Source organism: Lolium perenne, chromosome 1 (genome assembly GCF_019359855.2).
Source record: "Lolium perenne isolate Kyuss_39 chromosome 1, Kyuss_2.0, whole genome shotgun sequence".
NCBI lineage: Eukaryota > Viridiplantae > Streptophyta > Magnoliopsida > Poales > Poaceae > Lolium > Lolium perenne.
This window is the reverse complement of record NC_067244.2, coordinates 256,978,625-256,998,437: the sequence shown is the minus strand read 5'-3', so window position 1 is coordinate 256,998,437 and position 19,813 is coordinate 256,978,625. Positions and strand designations below refer to the sequence as shown.

The following is a 19,813-nucleotide window of genomic DNA, read 5'->3' as shown; positions in this document are numbered from 1 at the left end:
ATTCTTACAATGGTCGCCAATTCTCAAGGATATCTCTATTACAATGATGATGTATGTGGCTATGGAGGAGCTATGAGATGGGATGGATGTACTATGGTGATGGATCTCCTTCGGTGTGGTGCAGATGGATCTGGTGGATGGCGGCTCTGTTTGGCGACGAATGGCTCTCTTTTCAGCGTCGGGCCCTTCACGACTTTTATAGGGTTTGACCTCGGGAATGCAGTGGTGAGTGGTACGGGCGGGGCTTGCCCGTACCGTTGTCCGTTAAAGCTCCTGGAACTGCCTTTCCGAGCGTAGTCAACTTTGCCATGCTCCTGATGCGATTTTCTTCAGTAATTGCAAGTCCATTTGTAATTATGATGTGATTTCCTGCACATCATCCAAAAATAGAAGAGATTGCACATCTTTACATTGATTAGGCATTAGTGGCAAGTTGAGAGGTAAACTTAGTCAATTTCTTGACTTAGGTAAGGGTTTAAACGCGAGAAAATATGGCGTATTTCATAGCGATCATGCAGCGTGTTCCAAAGCTAGGTAACTCGCGTACCCCTATCCAGATGGCTCTCCGCCCTATGGCCCCCTCTTCTTCCCCCCTTCGTGAGGATCCCTCCTCCAGGGTATTGTCGAGTAGGCAACGAAAGTTGGCGCCCACCATGAGGCCAGCGGCGTCTGGAGGCCGGAACCGGGCGGGTTCCGCCTTTGGAGGCGTCGGCAACACAATCGCCATGGGGCACGTGTCGGAAAATTTCCGATCGCCTCCCCCACCCCCCCCCCCCCCCGAACGAGTGCTGGATTCCGGCTAGGACAGACCCCGTCAAGCTCTGCATTATCTCGATCGACGGGATTCACATCTTCATCGGCGAGACCGTCGATTCCGACAGAAATGCCCTGATAAGTACTGCAGCTATGGCCACCGCCAAGCTGGATGTAGCTGCATAGATCCAATCCGAGTTGCTGGAGCTTCCTAAGGAAGATTCCGTCTTAGATCTGAAAATTTCAAATCCTGGTTTTGGTTGTCGGATCCGCACCAATATTTTGGTAGCCAGATGCGCACCTATATATTTGGTAGCCTGATCCGCACCTAAATTTTGGTAGCCGGATCCGCACCTAAATTTTGGTAGCTAGATCCACACCTATATTTTTGGTAGCCGGATCCGCACCTATATTTTGGTAGCCGGATCCATACCAATTTTGGTTTGTCGGATCTGCACCTACATCTTTGGTAGTTGGATCCGCACCTATATTTTGGTAGCCGGATCCACATCTAAATTTTGGAAGTCGGTTCCGCACCTAAATTTGGTAGGTGGATCCGCACCTAAATTTTGGAAGTCGGATCCACACCTAAGATTGGGTAAGTGGATCCACACCTAATTATTGGTAGCCGGATCTGCACCTATATTTGGGTAGGTGGATCCACACCTAATTGTTGGTAGCCGGATCTGCACCTAATTGTTGGTAGGCGGATCCACACCTAACTGGGTAGGTGGATCCACACAGCGATAATCAATCTCGCACCGACTCAACAGAACGCCGAAGAAAGACCCAAAAAGTGGCGGATCCGACATGGTCGCCATGACATTCTAATAGAGAGGTCAAGGCGGAGGCCGAGGCCGCGGTCGTGGTGGCGGAGCCGGCAGGGGCCAGTAGCGTGGTGACGAGGTCATGCCTGCCGGAGCCCGCTCTCCCCAAACATATGAAGAATACAGGGATATGCCGTGCTTGACACACATTGATACTGCAACGGGAAAGTCCACGCATACCAACCGCCACGACCGACGTTGACTCCGCTCCAAACAACTAAGTCCCTATTTATATTTAATATTTTAAAATGTTATGATCATGATATTAAGATTGTTTCACTCATATCCTGAGTCGTTTACCGATTTCATTGTTGGTCATATCTTTTCCACGATTTCCCTCGCGATCGTGAAAAACTTTGTACTGTTTTTACCACCTAAGGCTCCAGTACGCTGCAAAAATTCCGCCTTCGGGCATTATCTTAAGTTTTCCGGCATACACGTTTTATGTTGATTTATGTGTGGATTCCTTAGTAGTGACATTTCGGTACTTAAAGCCGGCCTCCGTTGCTGAGGTTATTGATTGTTTCGCTATTAAGCGCTATCGCCTCAGCAGATGTTATGTTTTTAAAGTTTGTCATCTCACGAATAGTCAAGCATATAAAACAGAAGAACAGATAAATCAACACTTGCTTAAAACATATAAATTGCATTAACTGTTCAATATAGTCGAGTTTTTTCCGCCTTGACAGTTTTATGTCGTTCAACTGTTGCATAGTTTCTGCCTTAAAACATTTGTTCAACTGCTAAATCTTAAATGTGCTTACATAAAAAGTAGGCAGGGAAGATAACAAAAACATTGACCAACCTAAGCTTATCACCGTAATTGAGGTATATGGAACAAGCGGAAAGTCTCCTTTGAGCACCGAGAAGAAGAGGCATGAAAAATTCTTTCCCAGGCTTGGTAGCCCTTAAGGCCAATCCAATCTATCTCAAAGGTAAGCTTCCTCGCTGACATTGAAGAGATTACAACAAAATATGGACTCTATCCTCTAAGATATTGATTGGAATCAAGTTTGATTTTCCATAATTCACCTTTAAATCAGTAGCACCCCCAAACATTATGAGCAAGCCTTTCAAAAAAGTTTATCTTAGCCTCATCAGCAGGGAGGATTATCAACATATCATCACCATATTGAATCACTGGAAAGTCATGAGTGTTGGTTAAAGGTAAATGCCTAGATAAATGACCTTGACCCATGGCTTGATTTAATGGGTTGTAGAAAATCAGCTGCAAGGACAAAGAATAGGGGAGATAATGGGAATAGGGGAGATAATGGGTCTCCATGCTTAAGTCCTCTCTTGCAATGAAAGAGAGAGCCATGAACCCTATTGAGAAGGACAGAGGAAGTGGCATAAGAGAAGATTTGTGAAATCCGAAGACACCACTTAGGGCCAAATACCTTATGTTGGAGGACCTGAAGGATGAAGCTATGCTCTACCTTCAAAGTCCGATTTAAGGATGACCATTTACCTTTTTGACTTGTGGCACTGATGCAAGTACTCATAAGCAAAGATAAGCAATCATGAATAGTTCTTGATTTAATGACTATATATTAGTTCTCATGAATTAATTGCATAATAATCCTCGTAAGCCTATTATCTAACATCTTTGTAATCAGCTTAAGGGTACAATTCAACAAGTGTAATGAAACATCCATTGATGCTCTCTAAAAAAATACTACATTTCAATATCTTTACACGGGAGCTTAGAGATAGGTTTCCTGAGGAAAACACCAAATTACTACATTGCATTGGATTGTATAGCCCTGCCAATTCTTTATCTGCTTATCATATATATGCCCAACTTGGTTAAATTTGCACATTTTATCCTATGGATTGCTCAGAGGAAGAGTTGATATGGCTTCCATATAAACTTACTCTTTTCATTGTTGATAGGCACAAAGATGAGAAATTCAAAAACCTCAAAAAAGATATAGTAACTCTCCATTATGCTTGTTGAAACAAACGAGAATATGACCTAAACCCTTGTTTACAAGTTTCTCAAATTGGTGTTAATCTTACATGTAGCAAATACTAGGGTTGAAAGGAGCCTTTCGTCAACGACTTTTGTGAAGAGCAAGGTACTTACTAAAATGGGGAACCAACTCTTAAATGTCGGGTTGTTACATTTTTTGAGCGGGAATTCTTCTTGTAAGTGAAGGACGTTGTTTGTTAAGTTAAAGAAAAGTGTGCCTAGGTAGAGTACTTTTGCGAAAGGTTAACATGCCTTATTTCCCTTCACCGAACACTTCCACTGTCTTTCTAGCATAAGCATGTACATTGAAAAAAAAAATATAACTAATCATAACTGGAACCGGAAGTGTAAGGTTAAACTGGTACTTCACAATGATTTTATGAATGGACTAGAAACAAGAAACTAGTAGCGATTCTCTTCTCTGAACACAAAAGCGAAGCCAAGTTGATCCTACAATATAGATAAACATATACAATCACACACATTACCTATTTACAACTAACGCCTACGGAACCCTTTTCATTTGAGCTAAGCCTTTTTTGGCGACTCGTGACATTTCGGTAACCCCTCCCGTGAAGGGGTACGGAGTGATCTCAGCCCTTGATAAGTTTGAGTTTGGTGGGAGGGGGTTGTACTAGAGCAAACGGCAACCTTCTATGCATATTTTAAGCGTCTGTAACTAGATGTGGCATTACGGTCTCTGTTTTTTCTCTCCAAGATTTTTTTTTGTCTAAGTAGTATACTAGTCTAGAATCTACGAGTAGAAATCGTAAGTCTTGGCCTCCTTTATAATCCGCCTGAGTCCTCCGATGGGCGATAGTATCATAAGCATGAATCCAAGTATGATGCAAATCTGAAGAGCATGAGAGTAAAAACATAATTATGTTGAACTTAACATAGGAAAATTAGGATAAAATTTAGATAAAAAAATCCGGATGAAATTGAGATAAAAAATTGGTCTTGTTATTTTAGACACATCTACTACTACGGACACAGAGAAAGAAACAAATAAAGAAGCTTGTTAATTAGGTCCCTTACCCAATTAGTGCACCATGAGAGGCTGAATCTTCTGGGCTTGTGGATTGCCAGCCACATGATGCAGGGAAGCTGCACAAGATATCAGTCCTGATCAGGCTCTGAATTCTCAGTTGCTGTAATGGGAATGAAAGGGATTTGGAATGCTTACGAAATAAGTCGTCGGTGCGAATGCGAATCCACCGAAGAATCCAAGCAGCCCACTGAAGAAGGGGAAGGTGATGGCTATGAACATAGTGAACGCTGCAACCGATCGATGGCATCCCATTAGTCTTATTTGTTGAGTTAAAGTCGCGATTTTCTGATGGCAAGAGCTTTAGCGTGAAGCAATGAATTCGAAATTAAGTCTGAAATATTACCAACATAGGCGGTCCGTGCAACCAAACGGACGGGCAGGCCGGGAGGGAAGCGCAGCTTCTTGACGAGCACCATCTCGATCATGTCGAACACGGGCATGGCGTAAACCTGGTAGCTTCCGACGACATGGAGGACGACCATCATGTTGGCGGTGGCAATGAGCCAGTTGGGCTTGTCGAGGGTGATGAGGATGTTGTCCTTGACGGTGTTGCCGAATGCCCAATAGCCGATGAGCGCGACGGGGAAGTAGTGGAGGGCGATGATGACGTAGGCGACGACCACGCCCTTCCACATGGGCTTCTTGGACGGCATCTGCGGCGTGGACGGGATGGTGGCCTGGATCTCGAGCACGACGTTGTGGCCGGCGTACGCGAAGGCCACGTCCCCCAGCGCCTCGAAGAAGCCGAACACCTTCCCCGCCGCCGACGTCTCGCGCAGGTGGTAGTGCACCTGCCCCGCCGCCTTCCATCCCTTGTCCAAGGAAGCCCCCCAAGCAATCGTCGAGTAGCTGTCATGTCACGCGCCTTCAAGTCAGAAATTTTTCGGTGCAACACAGATCGATATATGGTGGTGTGGGACAGAAACTAACCAGATTGACATGATGGCGGCGGCAAGGGAGATGGTGGAGATGGCGTCGAAGTTGGGGAGCTGGGAGAGGACGAACTGGACGGACGCGAAGATCATGGTGAAGTAGGTGAGCTTGATGTCCTTGCAGTTCCTGCCGTCGCAGATGACCTCGTGGAACTTCTGGAGCGACTTGCCGCCGGTCACCATGTAGACGATGTTGAGGCCGACCTCGACGACGAGCTGCTGCGGCACGACGATCCACAGCCCGAGGTTCTCGCCGAACGCGTGCTGCCCGAGCTCATGGTACCGGTCGAACCTCGTCCCCGGCACCGCCTCGTGCATCTCCACCATCTGCCACAGCGTATACAGCGTGATGATCCACGACAGGAGCAGCACCGCGATGCCAGGACCCCTAGAACCACCAAATCACATGAAATTCAGCAGTAATCAGACAACAGAAATTGCCGGCATATATATATGATCGACGCAGGACGTACCAGCCGAGCTCAGACATGGCGTAGGGTAGGCTGAGGACGCCGGCTCCGACCATGGCGGTGACATTGTGGAAAGCCGAGTACCACCACTTGGCGTTCCTCGAGGACGTGATCGGGAGCCAGTCGTCGATCGACCTCTCCTGCGCTGTCCTGCCTCCCTGCGCTCTCCTGCCATTCTGCGAAATTTCACCATATTTGTTGGCCCGCGCGGCCATGGGTGAGCTGTTCAAAGACTTGAGCTGTATATGCGCAGCACCAGAACAAACACAAGGGGACAAGATGTACTATGAAGATGGTACCTTAAGATCGGATTACATGAGTAGAATTTTCTGCAGTGGCAATAGAATAATCGACGGTCAGAGACAGCTCAAGATGGCAACCGAGGTTGACTGGGATTTTAAATTGATGACTTGTACACAAGACGCAACCTCAAGGCCTCTCAGTCGTTTGGATGAGTCACTTGGGAATGCAGTTAACATAAAAAAGAAAATCCAAATCCATGTACCATGTACCTATGCCGTCATGGACAAATAAAAGTCACTATTTGGTACTTGATAGTCTACTGAAGGTTTTAACATATGGACAAACCGTAACTATCATGTAATCACTTCATCAAAACGATAGCTTTTAAGATAGTGATGCAGTCTTGAGAAATACTACCTCGATCCATCCCAAAGCCTAGGGCTTATATTTTTTTGAAAAGTCAAACCAAGTAAAGTTTGACAAAATTTTAAAACAATCTATCAACATATATAATATTTTATAGATATCATATGAAAATATATTTCATTATCTATTTAATAATATTAATTTTGTATTTTGCATGTTAATGTTTTTTAGTAAAAGATTAGTCAAATTGACATAGTTTGATTTTCTAAAAATAATAAATGCCTTAAGCTTTGGGATAGAGGTAGTGTATTGAACTATTATTCTGATGTGATTATACAGTTCAAAATACAATATGACAAAGTACAATCCCGACCTCTACAATAAAATGATGTTAAAGCATTGATCATCATACAAACAATATATTACATGCAACAAAAGTTATCTTCGAAGATCACACACATACATTTACAGAATAGAAAAATAAACTGAAGTTACAATCACTTTCTAAAGTTTTTTTTGTAAAAGTTTCGCCGATCTATTAATATTTAATAATCATCAATAATAGTACAAGCAGCCCCACCGATCTATTAAAAGGATAGAACTATTGTTCGTTTTTTGGAAGACAGTTGGTTAGGAGATTCTCCCTTAGCACAGCAATACCTGTCATTATCTAAAGATACCATTCTTAGACTGAATGGAGACTTCTCAGGCCACTTGTGGTCCGCAACATCCTATCGAGCAGCGTAGCGCGATCCTAGCCATCGAAAACCCTTTCCTGGCCATCGGTGACCTACTCACTTCCTAGCTATCCCTACTGAATGGTGGGGGCCTGCTTTTCGCGGACCCGGGCGTCGGCGACATATACTACGTGTCTATTTGTGGTCATAGAAACTGGACAGAACTGCACGGTGGTTGCCCCGTGGTTTTCCTTGCCCGCCAGGGGAAAAAAGGTCTTTCACGTCTCATTCCCATCCAGAGACTATGGAGAGGACAGCCGTGGCGGCCTGCCCTTCGTCGCTGATTACGGGGCACTCCGGTCTCCCCTAGCCATGGCGAGAGCGGAGCAGGCTCTTCCTCAGCCACCACCCACTCCAGAGCCCTCATCTCTCCCTTCCTCCTTGACGAGGCGGTTCCTCGGCAATGCCCACCATGAGGGGCTTAGGGTTGACGGAAGGCGACGATGGAGACTCCGGGAGCGAGAGAAGGCACGACGTACCAAGGTTCACGTCCCCGCGGTGAAGGATCGCTACGTCCCTGCTAGCAATCCAGTATATAAATATATGTGTACAGGGAGCCGCCGTAGGAGGATTTGTATCTAGTCTAGTTCTAATATGCGGGTTGCGATGTCTAGGCGTATCGCGTGTTTGTCTTTCTGTTTCTGAATATCTTCTAAGGGGTGCCCCTGCCTGACTTTATATATGCAACCAGGATAGGGTTTACAAGAGTCCTAGTAGAATACGTATTGGAGTCTTCTTTCTTGTAGTCTAAGTTGATAATGCGTGCGGGTCCAGCTTGTTGAGTCCTTGTGCTGGTCCATCTTCATAATCTGAAGTGGGTAGGGCAATGTCGGGTATCCGAAGAGTATCCCCCGATTGTCTGGCTGAAGTGAAGCTTCGGGCAGGGACTAATGTCATCATCATCTGAATATCTTGATTATCCAAAGAATATTGAATCTTGCGCTTGATGTAGAGTCGAAATTATTTTGTATCGGGCGCGCGAAGCGCTCCCGATGGGAGTAGCCCTAGAGTCTATGGACGGGTACTTGCAACCATACGTAAACTCAAGTTGTACTACTTGAAGAGCATGGTGTTGATGTCGACGTCTTCAAATTATTCCATCATCCGATACTTTTTATCGGGTCTTCAAAAACGGTGCAAGTTTCGAGAGAAGCCGAATAGCTAGATTGTTAGAACCTTCGGGTCCGTTCTTCTTTATCGGCGAGGCTTCCATCTTTTTATCGGGTGCACGGACAGCGCTCCCGATGGGAGTAGCCCCCGAGCATGTAAATGACTATGAAGTAGTCGTGTATAGGGTGTAAAATGTTGAGTCGAGTATCGTAGACTTCTTCGAGTTCCGAGAACATTTGGATGCTTTTGATGATGTCGATGATTTTGATGATGTCATAGAGGAGTTGATGATTTTGATGATGCCACATAGGATTTGATGATTTTGATGATGTCGTAGAGGAGTTGATGATTTTGATGATGCCACAGAGGAATTGATAATTTTGATGATGTCACGGAGGAGTCGATGATTTTGATGATGTCACAGAGGAGTCGATGATTTTGATGATGTCCCAGAGGAGTCGATGATTGATTCGCGGCAACACCCGAACGTAGGGTGCGCTGCAGGCCCGACGGTCTCATTGCATCTTACTGAGCCATGTATTTTTGTAAATCGTTGGCGGCAACACCCTAGCATAGGGTGCACTGCAGGCCCAACGGACTCAGTGCATCTTACTGAGCCGTGTATTTCTTTGTATGTTGGTCATCAGCAAGTTGTGAGTGATCAGTTCACGTTGCAGGTCCGATGGACCCGTAGTAATCGCAACATATCTTGCTGAACCGTATGCATGTGTTTTGAATTATGTCGGCAACAGCCCCCGAGTGAATCGAGGGAACCATGTGCACTATCGACTCCGTAGCTCTTGGTACTCTATGTTTGATGTATCGGCGTGGGCCTTTCTTGGTTTGTATTGTTTTCAGCAACTGCAGCGCTCGCATGTTACCTGAGGCTTTGACGAAAAACGATTTGTACTTTGTCGTATTTTTGATGGTCCTTTGATTGTCATCAATTGCAACACTCGCATGTTTCCTGAGGCCTTGATGAAATTATTGATAGTATAAAGAGTCTTCATGTTTTCTTGAATTCCAGCGCTCCCGATCACAGACGATGAATCCACTGAGAGTACATCCAGACATTTATTTATATAGCCATAGAAGATAAATTCATTGATAACCATAGATGATGAAGCCACTGACCCGGGAGTGCATCGGGTCAATTATTTATATAGCCATAGAAGATAAATCCATTAATAATCATAGATGATGAAGCCACTGACCCGGGAGTGCATCGGGTTAATTATATATATAGACATAGGAGATAAATCCATTGATAACCATAGATGATGAAGCCAATGACCGAAAGAAAATAAATCCACTGAGCCGAAAAAAGATAAATCCACCGACTAATCGAGTGTATTTGCGGTGATGATGTAATGGCGCATCCCCAAGTGTCGGGTGTGGTGAAAGTAAAGAATATTTGATTTTTGAAAGAGGAACACTTAGCTCGGTTGCAACGAGGCCAATGTGGAAGCGGGTCGTATGGCGGACATAGTCGACGTAGTTGTGCGACACCAGGCCAGAAGTTGTCGATGAAGAGGACGCAGTCGAAGTTGTTGCGCGGCCATAAATAGTTGATGTGGTTGGCACAATCGAAGTAGTTGGGCGGCAGAAATAGCCGATGTGGCGGCGCGGCGCCTGGCCGGTATGACCAATGAAGAAGACGTAGTTGATATAGCGGATCCGTGACTGGTGAGCACCCGAGTATATCGAGTCCGCGATGTCGTGTCTGCGACAGACGAGTGCGCAATGGCGGGTGCGGTCGGCCGGGCAGAGTAGTCGAAGTTTTGTTTCAATCTGCAGTTACTGTAGTGCACAAACTCGCACGCAGATAATAGCATGAGCTGAAAATATTTGAAATAAATTTTGCGAATAGAAATTAACTAGAAATATAACACCTGATAATCATTGTGTCGGATGGCGAGTTCACAATAGCGAGGCTGCGACAGTCGAAGTTGTTGGCTCGATTGCGTGTCTATGGCTTTACGCACTTTCTGATCATGCCTTGCAGGTGTTCTTGTCCTCAATTTAATTGATGTGTGTGCGTATCGCTCGGCCAGAATTCATGTTGAAGTATACAGATCTTGCAGTAACTCTTTCTTCTATGTGGCAGTAGTAATACGTGGAAGATTTGATCCATGTCTATCACGTGAGACGTGTCTTGCTTTTTGCTATTGGTACTTGAATTGCACATGGCTTGGATTCAAGTAGAGATGAAAAGAGAGTCCAACTATGTCACCATCGTATGTGTTTTTTGCCGCTTCTTTCCATCATACGCACGCAGCAGCAAAATCGGCACGCCGGCAAGTCAAGTCATCACATCCCCTGGCAAAGCTGGTTGCTCCAATCGATGTCAACCCGTGCATGCCAGCCGAGTCTCAAACGAGGTGAGGTTTGGTAAAGGCGTCAATGGTACCCAAAAGATTGCACGACTTATTGGGAGAACGAACACTGGCGATCAGTTGAATCGGGGATGACGAAGTAGATTCGACCAGATGGGATCTGAACCAGTAAAAAACGATGAAGCCATCGTGCTTGCTCATGGAGATCCGTGACCAAGCTAAAAGTGCCAGTGTGGATCACTTGACCAATGATGAGATTGATGATTTTTTGTTTTTGATTTCCGATCTCGTTGATGACGCTGCCCTCGAACTCGAAATTCTGAGAGTTGCTGACGACGAGGGGTCTCGCCCGCATAACGAAATCTAGTCATCATGTTTCCCACAGATGGCGCCAATTGATGAGGTGGTTCCTCGGTAATGCTCATCATGAGGGGCTTAGGGCTTGATGGAAGGCGACGATGGAGACTCCGGGAGCGAGAGAAGGCACGACGTACCTAGGTTCACGTCCCCGCGGTGGAGGATCGCTACGTCCTTCTAGCAATCCAGTATATAAATATATGTGTACAGGGGGCCGCCGTAGACTGATTTGTATCTAGTCTAGTTCTAATCTGCAGGTTGCGGTGTCTAGGCGTATCGCGTGTTTGTCTTTCTGTTTCTAAATATCTTCTAAGGGGTGCCCCTGCCTGGCTTTATATATGCAACCAGGCTAGGGTTTACAAGAATCCTAGTAGAATACGTATTGGAGTCTTCTTTCTTGTAGTCCAAGTTGATAATGCGTGCGGGTCCAGCTTGTCGAGTCCTTGTGCTGGTCCATCTTCATAATCTGCAGTGGGTAGGGCAATGTCGGTACCCGAAGGGTAATGCCCACAACACTCCTCTTCCTCCCATCCTCAAAACCCTACAAGCCGCCGATTTTCTCCGGATCTTGGGCGATTTCGGCCGTTTTCTCCGCCGCCAGCTACCGTCATTGAGTTGCCCCTCATCCTCCGCCTCCTTGCAGTGGGCAGTGGGCAGCGGGCTCACAAGAAGATCTGGACCTCCGTCGGCGCGTCCTCGACTGGAAGCAGCAGATCTATCCTCCATTATTGATGAGTCCCAATCCTCTCTCTTTCCCCCCATGAGCAGCCCAATCTTCTCGTGGATCCTCTCCCTCCCGATTCAGATATGTAACTTCTATGTAGCATACCACCGAATAGGGGCCACACAGGGAGGGCGAGCAGCAGCCATTGGCGGCGAGTTCTCCTCCCCGTCCACGAGCTCCCACAACTATGGTGGCCACCTTCTCGCCCCCACTCATCCTTGAGAAACCGTCGATCTGGAGCTGCACACTAGTGAGTAGCAAAAAACTAAAATCCATTTTGAGCTCTCGTCCCTCCCATCCAACCCTCATCTATTTCTCTCTCAATATTTTTATTCATTGCTACAGATCATATCCATGTAGTATATGTTCCCAATTATTTGAGATGATAAGCTACCAATTTTTTCAAAAAACTAATATAGGTCCTATCAACAAAGTCATACCTTCGATCCGGATTATGGATTGTAGTATTGTAAGCTTTTTCCTAGAAGACCTAGGTTTAATCGAACCTTGGGAACCACTACTAAAGTGGTGCAAAGAAAACGTCTACAAGACTTGCTAGTTGATTTTATCTTACGTTTACCAAGCCTTTCCAGTTTACTTTGTTTGTTATTTTGTTCAATGAATTAAAATAGGCCAGGGTCAAGATTCTCCTACAACTATGCATACATATAGCCCCATAACCACGAGTAACAATAGTTATTAAGTAAATACATACAGACCACAACATTAAGATAGATGATTGTACCGTTGATTCCAAGCGAATAACTAAACATGTACCGTTACTTTCCTCTTTCTATCACTGAGGTTTCGCGATAGCACGCCGTTTTCCCCTCAGCTCACATTTTCCCTTGATCGATCCGAGAGGCATGGGTACATGTAGATCCTCGAATCAAGGCAAAGAGACACAGATACAAAATTGCAAAGCTCCTATTCAATTTCTACACAAACTCATAAGATTAGATGCATATAAACGCTGCGAGGATTCACCCCAACCCGCAACCCATGAGGACTACTCACACATGATATCAAGGTCAAAGATATAAATCATTGTTGCAAATACTTGGACTGAAATCACAATATTCTTACAATGGTCGCCAATTCTTAAGGGTATCTCTATTACAATGGTGAGTGGTATGGCTATGGAGGAGATTGGAGAGGAAATGGATGAACAATGGTGGGGGATATGGTGTAGATGGATCTGGTGGATGGCGACTCTATTTGGCGACAAATGACTCTTTTTTTTTGACTCGCTCCCGTCACGAAACTTATAGTGTTTGACTTCGGGAATGCTCCGGCGCCCAGTACAGGCGGACGGTACTGGTGGGGTTTGCCCGTACCGGTGTCCACTAAACCAACTGAACTGACTTTGACCCTCTGGTTGATTTTGCCGCATTTGTGACGAGATTTTCTTCATTAATTGCAGGTCCATTTTCGATTAAGACTTGATTTCCTGCACACCATACAAAGAGAGAAATGTTTGCACATCTTTGCAATAATTAGTCATTGGTGTCACACTTAGAGATAAGTTTAATCAATTTCTTAACTTAGCAAAGGGTTTAAACGTGAGAAAAATGGCGTATTTCACAGCCATCACAAAGCTACAGTGTTGGATGGGAAATTTTCTACTGCATGATTACGTAATGGTAATATGGTATTGCATATGCTCTTCAAGAGGAGGATGAACAAGCAACTGCTCTTTTAAGGACATCAGCTGGACTATTTTCTAGGTCAGTAATCCCTTTACTTTTTTACATTCCAAAGTTGCTGCTTATCTGAATATCGAAAGTTCACTAGGTGGCTAGATTTGTGCGGGTAATGGAAGAAAAGCGGACAAAAGGCAACGATCAACATTAGAACAAGCCTAGAGGAGATCCTAAAAAGCAGAAGTTGGCATATCCTAGCATACAGGTATGCAAGTTCAGTTCGATTTTTATTGTAGGTCATTATTTACTTAGATAATCTCTTTCAGTAGCCATACACCCTTGTTTTAGATTCCTCAAGTTGGTGATTCTTGTTCTGTCATACGTGTGTGAGGAGTATTTAGTATGCAACTGAAACAAGTTTCACGATACGCAGAAGCAATTGGATGAAACATGCTGGTATTTTCTATGATAAAATAATAGTTTTTCGTGACAGCAAAGAATAAATAAAAAATGTTGTTCCTGCATCTCTTTTTTTCTTATTATTTCAGATGTATATACATTTCTTGGAGGTAACTTTTTTTTTGTAATACCTCTGAACTTCCATAAATTGCTGGTACGCAACAAAAATTCTTCAATTGGCATTAGAAATGCATGTTATTATCTGTTTTGATTATGTGTTGGTACCACTTAAATTTTGGTCCAATATGCTATCATAATTATGATGCTGCATTAGTTACTACTCTCCTTTAGTTGAAGCATGCACTATTACTAGAATACCGGAAAATATGACAGATGACTGCAATCGTACACCACTAGTGGAACTTGCATATGATTTTCTCAAGGAATAAATATCATACATGCTACAAATATTGCAATTTAAGTTTTATTGACTGCATTTACATTTGTTTTTTATTCCATTCTCTAGCTTCAACTAGAAAAGGACAATTATTTTGGCCCTTGCAAGTCAAATATCAATAAGTTCACCGATTATGGATTTGTTAATGATTGCAGAGATAGTACATGGTTAAAATGCCACTTACACTAATCTTTGTTGTTTCTTGATTTGCATATCTCCTTGTACGTTTTTTTCTGGAATATATCCTTTCGAATTGATTTGTGAAAGATTTCCTCATACATTCTGGAGCATTTGCTCAAATAAATAAATAGGGAATAAATGAAGCATCCAGGACAACTTTGTATTTACATAGCTATTAGCACATTTTTCAATTTGAAAATTTTGCATCCATGCTACGTCGATGAGATCTTTTCGCTGCAGAATATGCTTACAGGTGACACATCTCTGACCATCAGCTTAAGAAGGAACATTTGCCAGAGCTTGAAAAGATTCTGAAGACATCTCCTTCAATTTTAATCATGTTAGCTTAGGGAAATTGTTCACTGATTGTGATTACTACTAGATATTGTGCATTATTCAATGTACTTAGCGGTCTGTTGCTTCTAGATTTGTCAATTGATGCAGTTTGACAGGTTACAGGGGTGTAGCATGCTCTTGAGGATGACTTTGGTATCTACTGATGATATTTGGGTGCGTTATAGGTTGCAATTCTTGGTTTCTCTCTGATGTCTATTCATATAGGGTGCTTTTCTTCAGCTATTATAAATCTGATTATATAGCATCCTATATGAAAACTACTCATTGTTAATTGTGGAGAACATATGCTGCAATTAAAAGGCAATGGTTCTTTACCCTTTCATTGTTATTATTAACTTACATCTGCATTATATTCATCTTAGAATCTTATTGTTGGGTATTGAATGAGTGCCTATTGATTTTTCTTTTTTAAGTATAAGAACTTCTTACTTTAGTTGGACTTAATGTCGCAGTACTATCGCTGCTTTGCTTTCTAGCAAGCGCTCTAGCTACATGTAATACCGCTTCCTTTTTCAGCACCTTGCAATGTACTACATATGTTCCATAATATAAGTCTTTTTAGCAAGCTATTTTGCTAAAAGAAAGAGACTTATATTATGGAACATAGTGATACATCCTAAGTTATCACCAATTAGCACTTATATATTCCAGGTTACATGAAGACATTATGCAAAATAATAAGAGAGATACTTACAATGGAGATGGAGCCGAGTTGTGTAGTCAAACTCATGTTTTTTTTTATGTTAGGACGTGATGTCCATATGAATGCTTATTACACATATTGAAGTTCCATCAATATTATATCGCTTGTGAATTGTTTAATATCAATTGAACCTTTATGAGAGAGTAGATAAGTGAAACCATGAACCCCGGTCCACTTCTTATCATAAGAAACACCTTTATATTGCTTATATCATCCTTTACATTTTTAGTATGTATTAATTTCAAAAATACAAAAATACTTTACTATTAGCAAATCCAACCAAAGACCAAAAAACACTTTCACTGTATTGTTTTTACTTTATTGCCTAGTTATAGATCGTTTTTACTATTATTTATGTACATGTTTTTTCAGTTTACTTACACGAAACCTTGTGCTTCACAATCACACGATGGAGTTGGGGACACAAGGCATTATATTTTGTTTTGTAGATTGTTTGAAGTGAAAAAGGAGAGAAGTTCTTCGCTAATTCTCCGAGAGTTTGATATAAACCCTTGAGTCACCCTTGTGGGGAAAACACGCTTGTTACAATACTCTACACTTGGAGTCTCAGCAAGTTGGTACACACGGAGTTATTGCCATCAAGAACATTTTCTGCCACCATTATCGGGGAGTTGCAAGATCATCTCACAAGCACATCATCGTCAAGCTAGGAGAACAAAAATTCCCATGGAAAGTGCAAGAACATTTTGTGGCCGTTGCCGGGGAATTGCAAGAGCTACATCATAGCTGCATCATAACCAACTTGGGAGCACAACAAACTCCACGCAACTTTTAGAACATTTTCTAGCGTCGTCTTCATCAACATGGTGCAAACACCTAAGCTTGGGGAGGCTGCAATCCTGTGAGCTTATCTTTCCCTTTAGATTTATAAATCAATTTACTTTTGTCTTGATTTTGTGCTTTTCGATTTTTTTGGATTTGACTATGGTTTTCCTTCTCCCCCTTTCTTTTATTTTCAGTACTGTTTTTTTACTTTGTTGTTATTTTACAACCAAAATCCATAAATATAGTTCAATTTTACTTCTTGCAAACATGGGAGAAATAAATACAAAATTGTGTGACTACACCAACACACCTAATGATCATTTCATTGCTAGGCCAAATAGAAATCCTGAAATTAAAGCTGGTAGTTTTGAGGTTAGTCATGGGTTATTAAATCTTATTGCTAAAGATCAATTTGGGGGAAGTGCTAGTGAGGACGATGCATCTACGTGACTTTTGTGAAATTTGTGATAGGCAAAAATTTAAGAATGCGGAAATTAACATTGTCAAACTTAAACTATTTCCATTTTCACTTAGAGGCAAAGCTAGAGAATGGCTACTATCACTACCTACTGCTAGTATAAACTCTTGGGATGATCTTAAAGAAGCCTTCATAAAGGAATATTACCCTCTAGTTAAAATCCTACATATAGAAACAACATACCATCCTTCAAACAAAATGATAATGAACATGTAGCAACAACTTGGGAAAGGATAAAAATAATGCTTAGAACCTGCCCATCGCATGGAGTAAATATGGACCATCCTACACTCTTTCTATAATGGGTTAAATTATATGTCAAGAAGCATGCTAGATTCAACAGCAGGGGGCACCTTTATGAGTAAAACTATTCCTGATGCAAAAGTCATCTTAGAAAATATATTACTAAAGCATAGTCAATGGCACAATGAAATAGCACCCAACCCATCTAGGAAGGTCAACTCTATTGGGGAAGTATATTCCTTGGTTGTTAAAGTTAATACCATGCTTTCCTACATATAAAAATAAAATATTGATAATGTCCCTTTACAAGTCTTGTAGGAAACAATTCAAAAAATATAGATGTCAACTACATAAGAAACTTTGGAAATAATGATTATGGTAACAACAATTATAATAAATCTTATAGCAAGCCACCTTATGTTCCTAATAAGTACACTAGTGGTAATAATTTTTCCAGTGAATTAGAAAATACCATTAGATCTTTCATATCAACACAAAAGAAACTTAATAAGGAATACATATATAAATTCAAAAAACAAGATGTCTTAAATGAGAAAGTAGATCACGTAACCAAAGAAGTGGCATCCTTAAAAAATCTTACTCAAACTCAAAGAAACCATGAAGAATCCATTAAATATATTTACTAGACAAATCTTGGGAAACCATTAATATAATGGAGCAAGATGTTGAAGAACGGCTTATGGTAATAAATGAGAAACAAGTAGAGATATGAAATGTTAAGTTTCAGTTATCTCATAAGAAGTGCATGGAACAATGAGATATCACCAAGCTACAAGTTGCCACATGATCTCCACCCATCTTAAAACCAATGTAAGGAAGCCTAGCTATAAGCGCTCTACGGGAGGAAACCCATTTTTTTATGCTTGTTTTTTATTTTTAGTATTTGTTGCAGTAATAAAGTATTTTATTAGTTTATTTTCTGAAGTTCTAATAAATTACCAGGTTTTACCCATTTTGGATGCCTAGAAGTTTTTACAATATATGTAGATGATGTTTTCTGCAGAACACTTTTCACCAAACAAATTCTCTAAATTTTTTTGTAGCTTCGATTGTGCTCATATTTATGACATAGTTACAACTTTTCATGCTCTATATGCACAAAAACTGGCAAAATTTTCTAACATGTCTAGGTGGTCAAAAAAATTATGTTTTGCTCCTATTGTTTTTCTTGACATAGTTTGTCCTTTTTTGTTTTATGCATGCCTTTAAGTTCCAGTTTGATTGAGATTTATTGAATGTAGACCACGAAATATACATGATATACATCTTAGAATAAATTTTGTTTAAGGGTTTCATGGCAGCTTGCATCATAGCTTTGTACCACTAATGTCACCCCATAGAAAAGAGATAGGAGAAAGTTTTGTGTTGAAGTTTTTTGACGGTAAATGGAAGAACACCACACTATGAGCTATCCAAGAATGGTGAAGACCATAATATTGGGGATGCCTAAGGCACCCCTCTGGACCTATCAAACTCTTGGTTTGTAAACCTCTAAACTTTGTTTTTTGAGCAACATAAGATTGTCATATAAACTTGGAGCGTCTTCATATAGTATTATTTTCATGTTTTTAATAGTGAGACCACCACTTGTATTTAAGTTATAGTAGTATGGAAGAGCTATTAGGATGAAAAGAAATTTTAAATTGGAAGCTATCATAGAAAAAAGGGGAATGGAAATAAAATGTTGCAAACAATAAAATAGTCTCCATCATTAATGCTATATAACATATAATCACTCTAAACAACAAAAATAAAAAGATGTTTGATTTTTTCGATAAAGGGAATATATTAATATCGATAGATACCAAATACACCCAGCTTCTGCAACAACCCAGTACCCTAATGGTAGTACGGATGCACACAACCAAAAAAGAAAAAGAAAACTAAGAAAAAGAAGCCCTGCTACGGTACTCCAGTCCTAGCAACAACAGTACAACCACCATCAAGATAGCACCTGAAATCTAGGCTCTCCACAAGCGACGCCTCTAAGAAGAGAACAATGCACACGCGCCGTCGTCGCCCGATCAAAAGATCTTAGGTTTTCACCCTGGAGATAGTCTCCGCTCTCAAAACAATGCATTCAACAAGACCATTGCCAGGCACAGCCAATTAAGACCAGACCTTGGATTTTCACTCTGAAAGGTAAGACTCTGAACTTCACCTGTGCTGCTGCCCCCATTTGCATACTGCTGTTACGAGACCCTGGATACCAAGAAAATCCCTCAACAACACCACGACTCGATCCTCCGCTCCTAGTCCTCCAATCCGGCATTCAAGAAATTCTCCGTCTCTGATACACCATGGACCAGAATGTCATCTATTGGCAACACAGAACAGAGCTTCACACCGCTCCCTCCAGAACCAAACGGTCGGAATAAAAGCATAGGTGCGCACAACCGAATACCTCCAAAACCAGCAAACTTCAGGCACGGGCACTGTTCCAATTGCCAACGGAGTCTTCTGGAACTCAACATCCAGCCAAATCCAGACGGACATGCTTAAGGAAAATCTTCGTCTTGGCATGGGAGAGATCCGAGGACCACCACCTTTATTCATGACGATCGAGCAGCCCCATCACTCCATCCATGGCGCCATCGTGAAGAGGTCTCCACCTCCACCCCGACCAGGAGCGCGCCGCCCTGGACGCTGCACAGTGATGACCCGA

The 19,813-nt window shown here is 42.2% G+C and overlaps 1 protein-coding gene across 1 annotated transcript; it reads right to left on the bottom strand.

Moving 5' to 3' along the window:
* Positions 1-3,863: 3,863 nt before the first annotated feature.
* LOC127327752 (lysine histidine transporter 2) lies at positions 3,864-6,262 on the bottom strand. The gene is made up of 6 exons (XM_051354544.2): positions 6,012-6,262; positions 5,537-5,926; positions 4,950-5,455; positions 4,742-4,833; positions 4,594-4,662; positions 3,864-4,408 (listed from the first exon to the last, which is right to left on the bottom strand). The coding sequence occupies exons 1-6, from the start codon at positions 6,221-6,223 to the stop codon at positions 4,310-4,312; spliced, it is 1,368 nt and encodes a 455-aa protein (XP_051210504.1). The 5' UTR covers positions 6,224-6,262; the 3' UTR covers positions 3,864-4,309.
* Positions 6,263-19,813: the final 13,551 nt, after the last annotated feature.

What these genes read in the sequence shown, in the direction of transcription:
- LOC127327752 (XM_051354544.2), bottom strand. Translation starts at nt 6,223, where the DNA reads ATGGCCGCGCGGGCCAACAAATATGGTGAAATTTCGCAGAATGGCAGG. An exon ending in TGCACGGACCGCCTATGTTG is followed by an intron (nt 4,834 to 4,949) that starts GTAATATTTCAG and finishes GATCGGTTGCAG; the next exon opens with CGTTCACTATGTTCATAGCC. An exon ending in TCGCACCGACGACTTATTTC is followed by an intron (nt 4,663 to 4,741) that starts GTAAGCATTCCA and finishes TATCTTGTGCAG; the next exon opens with CTTCCCTGCATCATGTGGCT.